At 41.0% G+C, this 16,283-nt stretch overlaps 1 protein-coding gene across 7 annotated transcripts in view; it reads left to right on the forward strand.

The window, feature by feature from the left end:
- The window catches only part of FRMD3 (FERM domain containing 3), a 228,458-nt gene that overhangs the window by 178,190 nt on the left and 33,985 nt on the right, over positions 1–16,283 (forward strand). For all 7 annotated transcript variants that reach the window (XM_027827911.3, XM_043546493.1, XM_007065535.4 and 4 more), the window contains 4 exons: positions 4,741–4,828; positions 6,922–7,010; positions 10,408–10,471; positions 13,374–13,462. In XM_027827911.3, the coding sequence (XP_027683712.1) occupies positions 4,741–4,828; positions 6,922–7,010; positions 10,408–10,471; positions 13,374–13,462 (330 nt within the window). The remainder of the gene's footprint in view (positions 1–4,740; positions 4,829–6,921; positions 7,011–10,407; positions 10,472–13,373; positions 13,463–16,283) is intronic.

Consider the following 16,283-nt stretch of genomic DNA (forward strand, 5'->3'; position numbering starts at 1 on the left):
CATGTCTGTTGATGCCATCCAGCCATCATGTTTTAGGACTTCTGTGGGGTCTTTTCCATCCTGCTTTCATTGGGTCAATGTCAAAGATACTTCTCACAGTAAAGCTCAGGCAGAATAGATGACTGTACTACCTTAGAGAGTGCTGGACATCCTTTTGAGAGAGCATGATCTGCCTAGTTAGGAAGAAGCTCTCTTCATTCAACTTGAATTCATACTGTTTGATGTTTTGATCATTTGTAGATACTTCATTTGAGTGGTGTCAAACCTCTTTATAGTGATCAGCCACAAGTCACACATTGACCAAAGCAGCGTATATCCTTAGCTTCATCTCTCTGCTTATCAAGGTCTTTGATTTGTGAAAGACGTTCTTGATGAGGTACCCTCTTATTTATAACAATTTTGCAATGTGGGCTTCAAGTGCTTTCTTGTTGCTGACTATGTTATTGACAGAGACAAGGTAGATGAAATCACTGACAATCTTGACTGGATGGTTGCCCACTAAGATTCTAGAGCCCACAGCATGTTCAAAACCACCAACTGGAAGACTTTTGGTTTTTCTCCAATTAATTTTCAGGCTGAGCTTTCCAGGGCTTTCAGTGCCACAACCAGCTCATCCACTAGTTCAACAACTAGCACTATGCCATTGGGAAAATGGATGTTGGTAAGGTTCTTATCAAAGGGTATGCCTAAAATACATTTACTTAGTGTCTGGTCAAGCACTTAGTCTTTGACTGCATTGAAGAGTTCTGGGGATGCAATGCATCCTTGTCGAACACCTGATGTAATTCGGAAGAAGGCAGTTATTTTCCCATTTACAAGAATGCAGCTTGAGGAGCCATCATATAAGAGATGGAACGTTCTACAGAGTTTGTCAAGGAAGCCTGCAAGTTTCAAAATCAGTCAAAGCAATTCCCTGTTAATAGTGAAAAGCGGTCGTGAAATAACAGATGCAGTGTAAATGGGATGCTTGAATTTTCATGCCTTCTCAATAAGCTGGCACACTGAAGATTTGCTCTGTTGTGGAATGGCTGGGAGTGAAGCCAATTTATGGTCTTTTTTCTGAAGATATCTGAGGGTCAGGCCAATAAGACAGAAGCAAAAACTCTCCTCTGGATGGATAGAAGAGTAATGCTGCCTGACCTCAACCTCATCCCCTCTCTAGCCTAACTATTTCGTTGCCACGAAGCTAGGGAAAACAAAACAAAATGCTTCTTGTACTCCCTGGCTTTGCAGTCTAATCCTTTGGTGCCTGTTCCCACTCAGGCAGCAAAGAAAAGAAAAGAAAAAGAACTCCTTGGCTTTCAAGCAACCAAAATGAAAAATGTGTCCTTTTAAAATCCTGAGGTCTGTCCTTTTGGTTTAAAATAATCCCACCGCTCTGACACCATGTCAAGGCTGAATCCCCACTCTGTCACTTTTGAGTACAGAAGGTGGGGGCCAGCAAGGATTTTAAAAAAATAATACTTGCCACTCCAGGCTTGTATTAAATCCCCAAGGTTACAGCTTTTCTCTGACCTTGGCTTGGTAAATGCTGCCACCACCCAAATGCAAAAAAATGCTTGGACCCAGGAAGGAGCACTTGGGAATTCCTCCCTGTGGGGTACCCTCAAGCCCTTTCTCACACACACCCCCACCCCCTCTGGGGAAGACTTGAGAAGGAAAACAAAGAAAGACCTGAGAAAGAAAACCAGCTAATCAAACACCAAAAATCCAATCCTGTTCTTAAAAACGGTAAATTTTATTAAAAACAAAAAGGAAAAAATACATCTGGAACTTAGGCTTTTGCTAGATTTTAAAAGAGCAATTCCAAAAATTAAGAACCCAAAATAGCTTTCTTGGGGATTAGCTTAAAGGTTACAGGCAACCAAAAGCATCTGAGGTTAGCACAGAGGAGTTCACAAGCCTTAAAAAAAACAACCAGAAATAAACCTAATAGTGTCTTCCTAAACATTTCTAATTTACTTACATATTTGGGTTGTTAAAAGTAGTTCTAGATATGATCTGATCATTTTCATACCCAGTTCAAACTTCACACAACATTCCTGCTACCCATTTCTTCAGCCCAGAGAAAGCAACAGACAAAGGGCAAGTTTCTTTCCCAATTTTAAAAGTTCTATCCTTCCCATTGGCTCTTTTGTTCAGGTGCCCACCTTTTTTCCCCTTTATCTGGTGGACTTTTTAACCCTTTACAGGTAAAGCAAGTAAAGAACAGCTACCAAGAGGGATTTTACAGCTAACTGGCTGGCTGTCCATCAAAGAAAGCTCCCCGCACCCACTTCATTTATCACAGTTGTGCATTAGGTTGCTTGCAAATGCAGTTGATTACCAATGGTTGGCTATAATTCCCCTGATAGAGGGCATATCGTTTTTAAAATTTTGATACTGTGCTTGACTTTAAAAACATCTCTGTATTTTGCACTTTTGTTTTCTTATTTTAATACTTTGTGCAATAGCTATTTTGAGTTATGTCTGTAATTAATTAAGACCAAACCTCCCACCCTGCTGTGTTTTGAGTACAGCATGCGATGTGACATGCACAAAGATTATTGAATTTGGAGAGCTCTTCCCATTATGTTGGGCATGAAGGACATTAATTGTGTTTTTTGATATAATTTTTTAAATATAACCTGTCTTTTAGAAATTTAAAAAGCTAGCTTCCAAAATTTCTGCTACTCCATAAAAGTGCATACTTTCCTTCCGGCAAAGGGAGACAGAAAATCCATGGATTTTTTGAGGTCAGCCTCTACTAAAAGGACCAGTTCTGAATGAGCAACCGGAGCCTCTGTAGTTTCCCCCCATTTGTGTGACTTAAACAACTGAAGTTATTTCGGTCAATTTGTGCTCTGTAATCTACAAGTATGAGGCAAAATCTTGTAGAATTTATAATATTCATTTATATTGGTCTGGCTCATTATTTCTACTTGATTTACACTTCAGTAGGGTTGGTCAAAAAGAGGTACGTGGGTTTCCTCTTGTGCAAAAATTTCTGAACAAAATGAACATTTTTAGTTTTAAAATTTTTCATGGAATTTTTTCAGTGTGGCTAAACATGTTCATTTCAGATGGCTTTGTTTTCATACTTTACCCTTTTGTTTCCTACTGGAAAAAGTTGAGGAAAAGCGAAGAAATGCTTTGTTTTTCCCAATCTCTACCCCCCCAAAAAATCCTCACCTTGAAGTGAAATGAAAATTTTGATTTGAAAGAAAATGAAATTTTTTTCAGTTTAATAATAATCAGTTTAGAAGGAAACCAAAATTTGTGAAAACTCATTTCTTTCCAAAAAAACTTTATCATGAAAAAATTCAATGAAAAATTTTTGACTAGCTCTTCTCTTATTCTCTGAGTTAATGTTTTACATTGCTCTGATGTGGATTATAAGGAACAGACATGCCAAAGTAAATAGTGAGTCAGTGAGGCACTGTTCTTCAGGGGATAGAGAGCACTAGACTGGGACTCAGGAGACTTGGGCTTTGTTCCTGGATCTCTCATCTGTGATCTTTTAGTAGAGAACCAACATAACTTAGACTTTCCTGAATAAAAAACTGGCAAAGAGACAGAAGTTAAAGCATAGAAATGAATGTGAGTTTTCTTTATGGCAAGAGAACAACAGCGGGGTGCTGCAAGATTGTGTACTAGATCTGATGTTGATTAATATATTTACTAATTATTTGAAGAGAGGGGTGAGCTGTGACATAGCCAAATTTGTAGATGACAAAGGTGCTTAGGTTAGTCACCCCCAGGGAGACTGAGGAATGCCAGAGAGGACCTAAGCAAGCTAGGATAACACTGCAGGCAGCACAGTGGCAGATGTAGTTCAGTGTTTTGTAAATGCAAAATCATGCACATTGGAAGAAAGCATTTGAACTACTCTGACGCCTTACAGGGTACTAAACTGATTGTATCACCTCAGGACAGGGATCTGGGCAGCTCAGTGAAGTCCTTGCTTCAGTGTGCAGCTGTGGTCAAAGCAAACTAGATATCAGGATACCACAAAGAGTTGTCTCTCAAATCACCAATACCTCTCTTTGGAAAATATTGGCATTCCACAGCATCTTAAAAAATAATCTTGCAATGGTTTATAATGGAAGCTGGCAATGAAGGAGTTAAAACCAGTAAAATTTGCTTCAGGGTTGACTTTGCATTCCAGGTTTTAGGCTTTAGTGAATATTTGTGGTTGATTATGGAGCGCTTCCTAAAAATAAGGCCATATAATAGAAGTGCTGACAGATTTTAAACTACGGTGGTGGTAGTGGGGTTTGCTATAATTAGGCATGTGTCTCAGTAGTCTGTGTAATATGATTGCCTTGTCAATACCCTGAGCTGGAAGGAATGTATCTTAATCTGGACAATCCTTTTAAATTAGTTTGGGAGGTTGTGTGTGGAAAAAACAGATGCTGAGGTTTATTTCATGGTAAGACTCGACTTGTGCGTACACGAGAACATTTCATGGATACTTGATAACCCTGATTAACTGCACAGATCACTGGAGTCCTGGCAGTATGCAAAAAACATCAAAACTTAATCTGAAAAGACTAGGCATTAGGGCAGAGCACCAGCAGAAGTCACATGAAAGATCTCCTAGTTTCCTCTTTGTAAATGTTATATGGTTGAAATTGTGTACGTGTTGGTAGGTCTTTTCTTTCTTTGTCTGGATTTGATGACTGTGGCCTACTGAACTGAACCGAATTATACATTTTTCCTTGTTTGTTAAACTGCTACATTTGCATTGTGTAATTTCAGAGGACAGAGCCCAGCTGTTGCTGAATTTAATTTACTACTGAAAGCACATTCTTTGGAAACCTATGGTGTTGATCCCCATCCTTGTAAGGTAATAGTTCAGGGTTTTTAAACTAAATTATTTTACTGGTTAATAAAACCATCAGATTCAATGAATTAGTCCCATTTTTATCCAGCCGTGTGTACTAAAACATTTCTATAAGAGCCTCCCCAGAAAGTGAGAGATGTTGCAGCTTTGTAAAATGTTGGTTGACAAACACCTATGTGTCAGTCCCAGAAGTACTGCCTTGCATAGGCAGTATTTCATAGTATGACACTCTAGCATGCTGTGTCAGTATGAGGAGATTTTTGGGGGGTCCTGGCAGGTCACAAGTATTGTAATTCCATCCCAACCATGTGAACAACTTGTAGTTCTGTGCTGTCCTCTTACAACAGTTATTGCTCAAACTGTTTCTAGTCAACAGAAAATAGCCTAATTAAACATACTAAGTAGAGTATATTTTGCCAAGTGTACTGTGGAAAAAGTTTTGATAACTGATAATTTCTTTGCCATTCAAAACACTCTTACTGCCATCTTATGGAGGGGTTTACTAAGTTTCAATCTTATACAGCGCATGCAATTCTTGAGAAACAGTATATTAGAGTTAAACAAATACTCTAGAGGGGAAATACTTGACATTTTCCGAGAATTTCAGTAACAGTGTTACTGTTGTCCAGAAGCCACCAACAATTGCTAGGACTTCTAGGCTGACATTTCAAACACAAGTGTTTCAGTTGCAGCAGCCAAATATACAAACCATAACACAAACAGGAAATTGCATATACAAAAGGGTGAATTGGACATGTACTTATGTATTCAACTTCACAGTCCACTACTTTACTATTCTGTGTTTCTTTTACAAAGGTGTCTTTGGTTATAACCACTAGTTGTCTCATGTACAAATGAAGCCACCATACATCTGCATTTTTGAGTGATGGTGCATTGCCTGTATAATTTGCTTTTAAGGTTGCCCGTTATTATGATGCTCTAATTGTTACTTTGCATTGTTATATTTCAACAATACTGCATGGTTTATGGGGCAAACTAAGTGACCTATAGATCCCACGCACACATGTAGCAGTTTACAGTGCTCACCATTAAACAGTCAACCCTTATCCAAAGCAGTATCTGCATTATTGCAGGTATTTCTATTCTAAATTAGATATGGGGCCTGATCCAAAGCCCACTGAAGTCAATGAAAAGACTTCCCTTTACCTCAATGAGCTTTGGATGAGAACCATTCTGCATTATTTTAGATGTCATTGTATGGTTATTATAGACTTTTTAATAGTAATCACAATAGGGTACTTACATTTGAAAGTGTGTCCCTCTGTGTTTTTGCTTTTACCTTCCACAGGAAGCTTAAAAAAACCCTAATATTCTTTGACTGCATAATGATTTGAAATAAAACTTCTAGAATAGTGAAGCAGATTATGCCAAGCAAATGAGTTTGGAAATAGGCATAGGAAAGCTGGTTAGTGTAAAACAAATGGACTTAAACTTTTGCTCAAAAAAATTGAATCCCATCTTTTCTTTGTGGAATTCAAAAAAGTTTGGTGTACTAATTTAAAAGAAAACCACTTATCTTTGCACTTCTGGTTTCCACCAAAATTGGAAATATCTAAATACAGCAAGAAAGACTGTCTTGTGTCAGTATTTCCAGCACAGACGATATTGTGAAGTATTGGAAATCACATGAGAGAGATTATTCCTATGAATTTCAAGGCTGAAAGGACATAAGATGAGAATACCACGTCTGGGCAAAACTGAATCCCTTGCTTGTATTGGTGAGCATTCTGATATGAAATGGGACTATGTGTATGTATTCGTAGAAAAGAATAAGCCTTTAAGTGCTACCATTGTGCCAAAATCTACATGTGAAGAAAAAGCATAAGACCGTTTTATCCAGTCAAATAGTAAGAAACAAACAAGACTTTTTATAGCTGGGGATTGAACTTAGATGTTGAGAAAAAAAAATTAGTTGACCGTTAAGGCTTAGTCCTAAGAAAAACAGATACCATATCTGTGACTGCAATGGACTAAGACTTTACACCATCAACCATGAATGTTATATATTGGGAGGCGGAGAGGGGAGAGCCAAACAAACAAATAGCTTTAATTTGTGTTTTTTCTCTTATTTTAAGGATTCAACCGGGACCACTACCTTTTTAGGATTCACAGCAACGGGCTTTGTAGTTTTCCAGGGAAATAAAAGAATTCATTTGTTAAAATGGTAAGCATATCAACTAATTAGATTATTAAATATTCTTTTATTTGTGTTTTCCCCCCTAATTCCTTTAAGGAAACTAGAGGTGGAATATTGAGGATTCACTTCTTCTCCCTTTCACATTTTATTTTTCCAAGGATTTTTAGATCACATATGAAAAAGAAATTGGTCTCATTCTACTTCTTACTGGAAATTAGTCTACATGAAAAACTTGAATAAGTCAAACTAATTGACAGAGATGCTCAAAAATTGAATAGCTATGACGTTGGAGGTATAATGGCAGGGGTGCCTAGGAAGGTTTCACAATTCCTACTACATTATGCTTGGCTCTTGAATGTGCTGTCAATTTCTCATTCAAATATGAATAAAAATAGGATTTTTTAAAGAAGGACTTAAGGTGGGAGAGGAGATGGGATTTTATATGTTTATAAATGATCATTCCCTTGCAGATTTCTAAATATAAGTAGATTTGGTCCTAATGCTTTTTCTTTCTTAAGGCAACTTGCTTCATATCTCAAGGATTTCACTGTTATAGGGCACATCTGAAGCTATGACAACATTAGTGAAGGCAGATTGAAGCTCTCTTGCCAGCATTTCCAGTCTTTCATAAAATCTCCGGCTTTTCGGAGGTTGATGGAATACCTTAGAAATTATGGTGTACTCCACTTATTTTCATCTTAAATAGCTCTGATGAGCAAAATGGATTATGCAGAAGGTCAATGGTCAAGTTCTAGAATAGGCCACTGCTTTGATTAGAATTATTGGCAGTTATAGTTGTATTTGGTGTGGCATACAGCCAGGTCTTTGGCACAGGCTAATTTCCCTTTACATCACTCCATTGGTGCAAGAGAATTACTGCTGCCCCAGAGGGGGATTCTCTTGTCATAGCCTAATCCCATACCTTCCAACATTCTTGGAGCAAACCCTAGTACTTTCAAGTCTTCATAAATGTGTACAATTTTGAATAATTCTGTAGATACATACCAAGACTAAGAGAAAGAAGGATAGAGGAAAGAAGAAATGCAAAAGTCTTCAGAATTTCATATTCTTTGCCACTTGTTTCCTGGCAAATTGTTTTATTCGTCTCATCCTATTACCAGGATTTAATTCCAGCTCCCCAATCATCTACGTTGCAAAATAACCCCTTCTTCCAAATTAGTTTAATTTTGCTAATTGCTAATAAAAGCAGCCCCATTCAAAATAACCACCTTCATTGCAAGATAAAACCAAATGCCGCTTCAAAAACCAACACTCCATGCCAATTTAATTGCAAAACATCCCCACACACATACTGAAAGTATTGTGGGGAGCACTGGGAGAGTTTTCATTGACGCCTCAACCTTCCAAAGGTTTAAGTGGGAAGTTCAAGTAATCAGAGAAATTGCTGAACAGATGACAGGAGCAACTGCCTCCTTGATGGCTCTTCACACAAAATATTCCCAGAGCATCATCTTAGAAGGGGATGGAACAGAGCTGTCATTGATTGCCATTCCCCAAGAGGTGGGGGAATAGGGAAGAGCAGCCGTACAGGTGGGGATTTCTCTGTAGACTGTTTTTTTTTTCCTGCAGATGTACAGAAACATCTAAAAACCCATAAAGTTGGCCAGTCTGGAATCCCCCGCTTGCCTAAAGTCAGAGTAGCCACCTCTATCTATTTCTCTAAACTGCAGTCAAATGAAAGCATTCTTGGGGGCGGGGCTAGGGGTCAAGTTGAGATGTGGTTGGAGCACATGGTGCTCTGGTGATCTGCAACCTTCAGGCATCTTCCCTTGTGTTCAAACCTTTCATTGTGTACTGGCAAAACATGCTCATCTCAAATAAATGGGTCAGTCAAAAAGTAAAAAGCAGCAAAATATTAGGCTTATCACAGAGGCTCAATTAAAATGTCTGAGTAATCCTCAGTCCTTTCATTGATAGGGTACATTTATGATTAAAATGCAGTACCTGTTAGAAAGTTTTTTCTTTGTAGCACATTCCTCTTTGCATCTAGAATCTCTTCAGTGCCAACCATTTGCTTGCTAAAGTCTTAGAAATGTTTGAGAAACTACAGTAATTTTAATAGTTTTATTCATTTAATAATTTATCATGCAATTAAATGAAAATACATAAACTAGGAGGGGAAGGAGGTTATTGCACTACTGATATGTCCTCTTTTAGTGGTTTAAATCTTGATTAGGACACACAGTAAAATATATGTTTTATCTCATTGTACCCAATATTGGAGATACTAAGCATCATAAAAACCCATGCATTTTGGCATATTATGAGCTGTTTGTAAGTGTTCAGATACAATGATGAGTGACATCAATGCATAAATAAGCAGATATGCAAATAGGGATGGGATATTGCTGGTGAGAAATAAGATGCATTTGCAGCATTCTGTATGGAAACTTCCAGACCTTTCTGTGCAGCATCTGGCTCCTAAAGGTTTTACCTGTTCGTCATTTTAAGTACCAAATGGGTTCCAAGATTTTAAAGATAAGAAAAATTCTAAAGCATAAATATAAGTTCTTATTGGAAAACCCGGGAAGTGGGTGGGCGCAAGCCCACCAGCTGCTAAAGGCCCCTCCCCCAGCCTAGCGGGAGGGACCACTGGACCCAGGGACCAACTGATTACGGGGGACAACTAATGAAAAACAGGGACTGGAGTGGGGGTCAGAGGTTCAAAATGAGGAAACCGGATGAGGACACCGAGCAGAGAACTCCGGACAGCGCCCACTGCTCCTCAAAGCTGTCGAGGGAGCCAGCAGACGCTGCCCAGTGGAACTCTGCCCGGATGCGTGAAACTAGGGAGGAACGGAAATAGGCCCCGCAGCCGCAGAGCACCCCCTCGTCCAACATCTTCCTCCTGGTATTATAGATAGAGACTTTGGCCAGAGCTAGGAGGAGGTTGACGAGGAGGTCTCGCGACTTCGTGGGGCCACCGATAGGGTGTGCAAAGAGGAACAAGTGTGGGGAAAGGTGTAGCCAGAACCTCAACAAGAGGTTCTGGAGGAGCTGAAATAGGGGCTGCAACCTGGCGCATTCAAGATAGGCGTGCGCCAGGTTCTCCCTCATGCTGCAAAAGGGGCAGGCCTCAGGTGTAGGGGTGAACCGCACCAGGTGGACGCCCATGCTAAATAAATATAAGTTTCTCTTTCCTCCCTGGTCCAAAGGAACTCTTTAAAGGCTCACAACAATGTGGAAAGCATAACACCCCAAGTCTATATTCTCTACTCTGAAGAAAATTAGTATATTATTTGCTCTAGCACTATGGATTTTACATTATTTACCAAGAGTGCACTGTTGATGAGATAATAACAGCGTGCTCTACATTTGTGAATCAGTTAAATTTGCATGAAAATGCACATCGCTTTTGTTCACTGCAATTTTTTCCTTTACTTAAAAGTTGTTTTCTTTTTAGGGCTGATGTCTATAAATTGAAATTTGAAGGGAAGACATTTTATGTGCTTGGAGCTCAGAAAGAGGTTGGATATTAGTTTTATACTAAATTTGTATGAGTGATTTAGATTTAGTTTTAAAAAGTCACTAGTGTATTTTAATTTTAAAACAGGTTTTTTTAACAGATGGTTTGACAAATTGTATTTCATATATTGTAGATTACATGTAAAATAAAAATAAACTTGTGGTTGTTTATTGATTGAGAAAAAGGTATCTAACTTGACAAAGGGATTAGATCTGACAACACCTATTAGGTTAATCTAATCCAACCATGCAGTGCAGGGATTTTTCCTTATAATTTGTTCCCTAGTGTTTACCTAGTCTAGTTTTAAGGGTCAAATTATCTAAATGTGGGAATTGCACCAGCATAAAATAGGAGCCCCTGACCCCTATGGTTAAATTTTCAAGTGGGCTATGTCACAGGGTGCAGACTCACCCAGCAGCACCTCCTGCTGGTCATCATCAGGGAATTAGCATCCAGCCTCCAGAGCGCCTCCTTCAGGCCAGTGTCTCGCCGCCCCTGGCCCCCATGTCCCTCCTGGACCCTGGTGCCCTTGTTTTGAGTGCTGCCCCCTGGCAGTACGCCCACAGTTCTGGGTCTCCCCCTCCCATGTGAACCCCCACCCACTATCTCCACCTCACCTCCATCTTAGGCTACTGCCAGTCACCAACTAGCCCCTCTGCTCCCTGGGGCAGACTGCAGTATAAGCCACTCATTAGAGGCGAGCGGGTTTGGACCTGCTGTCTCTACAACCCTCATACCTAATAGGCCTTTCCAGGCTGGAGCTCCCAGCTCCTCTGGCCCTTCTCCAGCCTTGCGCGTCCTGCTCAGCACCTTGTAGCCAGGCCCTTCTCCCTGTGCCTGTAGAGGGAGACTCTCCTGAAACTTCTGGCTCAAAGCCTTTATAGAGCCAGCTGGGCGCTGATTGGGGCATGGCCCTCACCTGCCGCCATTTCCCCCAGTCTGCCAGGGTTTTAATTCCTGCCCCAGCCCTCTGCAAGGCTTTTCCAATCCTTTCAGGGCTGGAGTGGGTGCTCACCTTGCTACAGCTGTTACAGGGTGGACTGGGATTTTTAAGAGGAAACTGGGAGGCCACTTGAGCCTTATTAACGGTCTAACTATGGGGCCTGACAGAGGGCAACTGGTCCCTAGAGAGAGGGGGAACCAGGGAGAGGATGCTGCTGTTGTTACTGTAAAAGAGCTGCAGTGAGCAGAAAGCTCCTGCAGTGACTCTGAGAAACCAGGGGACCAGCAAAGGGGGTTTGCCTGCTGATGTCTACACTAGAATAAAAAACCCGTGGCCCGGCCATGGCTGGCTCAGGGTCCACTGACTGGGGCTTGCTGGGGCTCAGGCTGTGGGCCTAAAGATAGCTGTACAGATGCTCAGTCTTGGGCTGGAACCCAGGCTCTGGGATCCTACCCCCTCGTTGGGTCCCAGAGCCCGGGCTCCAGCCTGGATCCAGGTGTCTACACAGCAATTTTACAGTCTCACAGCTGAAGCCCTGTGAGCCTGAGTCAGCTGACTGGCGCCAGCCGTGGGTGTTTAACTGCTGTATAGATATACCCTCAGAGCCAGAGAGAGTTGGACAAAGCAGACATGGATCAATGGAAGACTTGAGTTAAGAGGAGCCTTGGTGTGATTGCTTGAATTATTTTGGGACTTTTGAGTTTGAATTATTTTGACTTTTATGTTAATAAGCCAGAACCCAAGAAAGGCTGCTGCTGTTTGACTTGTGAAACCTTCCGGGAGTTGAGTCCAGAAAGGCAAACTGAAGCAGGGTGCTATAGAGTCACCCCAGACACAAGAAGCACACAGGAGGCAGCTGACCCTGTTACATGGGCCTTAAATCAGACTTGAATTTTAAAGTCTCTTGATTGTTTGGGAGCCTTCTGATTTGAGGTGCATCCTGCTGGACTCCCAAGCAGCTGAGTGGGAGAACTGCAGACTTGTGGGAAAAGCTCACTATCTAGTGTCTGTATAGTTAGTTTCTTCTAGTATTTGTTCATTCTCCGGTGTTCTGACCACAGAGGCTCTGCCTAGAGCATACCTCTTAAGCTGCCCATGACCTTCAGGATGGTAGAGTAATGCAGGTCAGAGTGATGCTGGGCATCGCTGTCTCTAAGGCTATGGCCATGTTGAGGACCACAGTCTAGACGGGGGAGGGAGGATGGAAGAAAGAAGCTAGACCCAGGGAACCAGAAACTAGAGGGGGGATATAGAATGAGCCATGGTATGGGGGGAGTCAGTCCAGGGAAATAGGGAGATTTAAATGAGAAAGCTGGTTGGGGGTGGGGGGAAGCTTGAAGTAGTGGATAAAGAGTCAAAGATAGGGATGGACATAGTAGTGAGGAAGAGAGCTGGTCAGCAGGGAGAACGGGTAGCCAGAGAGAGGGAAGGAGGACGGGGGGGGCTATGTGGAGAACAAGAACAAGAGAGGAGAACGTAGTGGAAAGTCAAGGGGGAGCCAGGTCAGAGGGTCGGGGGAACCCAAGAAGGAAGTGATGGCTTTGTGGGAGAGAATTTATTCTCTTTATATGCAGAAGAAGCAAAGAATTCAAGGATTTGACAGGGGAGTTGAGGTAATGCATATTCATTAAATATGAAAATTGGGATGTTGCTTCATTTGCATAAAACTCAGCTTTCTCTACCTACAGCTAAAATGGGTATGACCTTGAGTCCATTTCTCTCTTAACAAATCACTCAACCATCTCCTTCTCCCCCACAAAAGTAGCTTGGTTATGTGAAAAATCCATTTTCACAGATAGAGGGGAAAATCAAGTGCAAATGGGTTGCAATGAAGTGTGGATTGATGTCACTTAGGAAAATTTGGTCCTAAATGTTTCTAGTGGACAGAGTTTCTATCAGTTCCACAGTCTTAAAGAATTCAACTTTTATGTTTTTTCTTATTTCTTTTTTCTACACTTAGAAAAAGGCTATGTTGTCATTTCATACCTCTACACCAGCAGCCTGCAAGCATCTTTGGAAGTGTGGGGTGGAGAACCAGGCTTTTTATAAGTAAGTAAATCTACATCAGTTCATCATCGTAAAAGGAAAGCGTGTGAACTAGGGTAGAAGATGGTTCCATGTGAAATTTTCTGTGTGTCTTTAACAGGATGGAAGACAAAAACAGTATTGCTGCATCATTAAATGTAGATGCCAAAAAAGCATATGTGGATAAATATGCAAATTGGTATACTAGGAGGTGAGGTAGTACTTCATTACAAACGAGGATAATAGTTGAGGAGGCATTTGGTGCTTTTTAGGGTGGAGGATCAAGAACTTTCTTCCCAATAGCCTGTATTAGCTAAGATTGTAGCAGCAATGTGTAGCTAAGTGAACAGGATGACAGACCAGGAGTCAGGGAACATGGATATTACTCTTGGTTCAGCTGTTGACCACCTCTGCAAACTTGAGCAAGGCACTTAACTGTTCTGTATCTGTTTCTCCTCTGAGTAACATGGTGAGAATAATTCTACCTACCTCTGTTAAGTGCTTTGAGATCTATGCTAGGAGAGTGCTGAGCCGTAAGTATTATTCTTACGGGCATTTTTGAATAAACATTATTTTCCAGTGAAGCCACAAGGGCTGGTAAGTGGTGACTAGGAATTCCACAGCATGGGTTAATACACTTCAAAAAGGTGGACCTGCTGTTGGATGCATTTGGGAAAGTTGCCACTCATCTAGTTCAAAAAGTAAATGGCTATAAATCAGTTGCAAGAGAAGGAAGAAGTCCAGAAACTATCCCCTCTCTTACACCTCAAAAGATACCGTGCAGATAAATCATCAAAGGTACTCATTCATTTTTTTTCCTTTCCCCAGTTTACTTAATTAGATCTTTCGCCTTGTATACTAACATTTCCCTTTGGGCATGTTCCTTTTATTCCTGCTACTTTGAGTTTCTTTACAGCATCTGGCATACTTTGTTTTGTAAAAATGCTGTGTCTTTGGTGCTTGCAAAGTAGCCAACACTGAGGGGAGGGGAAAGACTTGTGACTGGGGAGATAGAATTTGTGTCTTAACAAGGTTGTTAATTATCTGTTTTATGTTGAAGCAGATTCTTTATTTCAGTTTAACACGGATGCAACAGTGTATTGAATGAAAGGCATAAAATATAGGCCTGTTACAATACAGCCATTAATTTAGTTATATTCAATTTGAAAACTATGTTTGAAGCTGAATCATTACAGAGGTTCTACTTAAGAACATTAGATGTACTTAAGAACATTAGACAGTAGGAGCTGTCAAGGTATGAATGTGCAATGTGGACTGGTATAAAATATCATCTGACATTTTGCTGTCCAAGTAGCAATATTCATAATGTGGGTCTCAGGCATCATTACCCCATCTACTCTTTTCCTTGCCACACTCTCCATGTGGCTTCCATACAACCCTGTGAGGTTGTTTCGTCAAGCTTTTGAAAATATACTCTCCTGTTTCATTTCAGTGTCTGTAGACAGAATGGAAGTATGTTACTAATTGAGTAGAGGTGAGGATTGGAAGTAGCATTCCATGGACAGGAGTACACTGGTAGATTAGATTAGTGGTTGCTATAAATCAACAGTCTACAGAGTTAAAGTGAAATGAAGATAGGTTGCATAGCATTGCAAACCATCTACACTCAAAACCTACTAACGTGCTACAAGAAAGAAGGAAGTATTTCCTTAGCCTGCTGGAGGAAGTTGAGGGATTTTTCTGGCTGTTTCATTAATGGGTAATGTGGGAGAATGTGAAGATTCATGAAGACATTATAAAATTGATAACAAAGCTGAGGAGACCAGAAAAGAGCCAGTAGAGCCAGAAGACCTCAAAGTCAGGGAGATGAGAGGAGCACAAGGGGGCCATAGACAGTAAAGAAAGCTGGCCCAATGGCTCATAGGAAAGAGTCAAAAAGAAGCCTGGAGGGACCAAAGAAAACTGTGAACCAAAGCCTAGGATAATAGTATAGAACCAGCAAAGACAGATCTGGGATTCAGAGAAACCTCCCACCTTTTCACCCAGAATTGGGGAATTTTAAAAAATTGCTGGTGTTTCTGAACATAAAGTTCTTTATGAAATTGGACGTTGCCAATTAAGTAGTGGAACGCCAATTCTGGGCCTGGCAAACAAGCACAGACTGGTGGGACTGCATAGTGTTGCAGGTATGGGATGATTCCCAGTGGCTGCAAAACTTTCACATGTGTAAGGCCACTTTCATGGAACTTTGTGAGTTGCTTCCCCCTGCCCTGAAGCACAGGAATACCAAGATGAGACCTGCCTTGACTGGCAATAGCCCTGTGGAAGCTTGCAACACCTGACTGCTACCGGTCAGTCGGGAATCAATTCGGAGTGGGAAAATCTACAGTGGGGGCTGCTGGATCCAAGTAGCCGGGGCAATCAATAACCTGCTAACAAAGGTAGTGACTCTTGGAAATGTACAGCTCATAGTGGATACCTTTGCTGCAATGGGGTTCCCTAACTGTGGTGGGGCGATAGATAGAACCCATATCCCTATTTTGGCACCGGACCACCTTGCCAAACAGTACATAAACTGCACTGTAAGTGCATAAACTTACCTAGGGAGGTGGTGGAATCTCCTTCCTTAGAGATTTTTAAGGTCAGGCTTGGTCCTGCTTTGAGCAGGGAGTTGGACTAGACGACCTCCTGAGATCCCTTCCAACCCTGATATTCTATGATTCTAAGTGATACAACAGCATAATATTTGTGCAGCCCTGCTGAAAGTCTAACCAAGATAAAATTGGACTCTATGAATAGTTCTACTTTGGAACATTACATACAGTACAAACCCTGTAGGCTGGCTACACAAAATTACTTACAATCAATTTGCTACCCAAAAAAT

The sequence above is a fragment of the Chelonia mydas genome, chromosome 5, assembly GCF_015237465.2.
Source record: "Chelonia mydas isolate rCheMyd1 chromosome 5, rCheMyd1.pri.v2, whole genome shotgun sequence".
Taxonomy (NCBI): Eukaryota; Metazoa; Chordata; order Testudines; family Cheloniidae; genus Chelonia; species Chelonia mydas.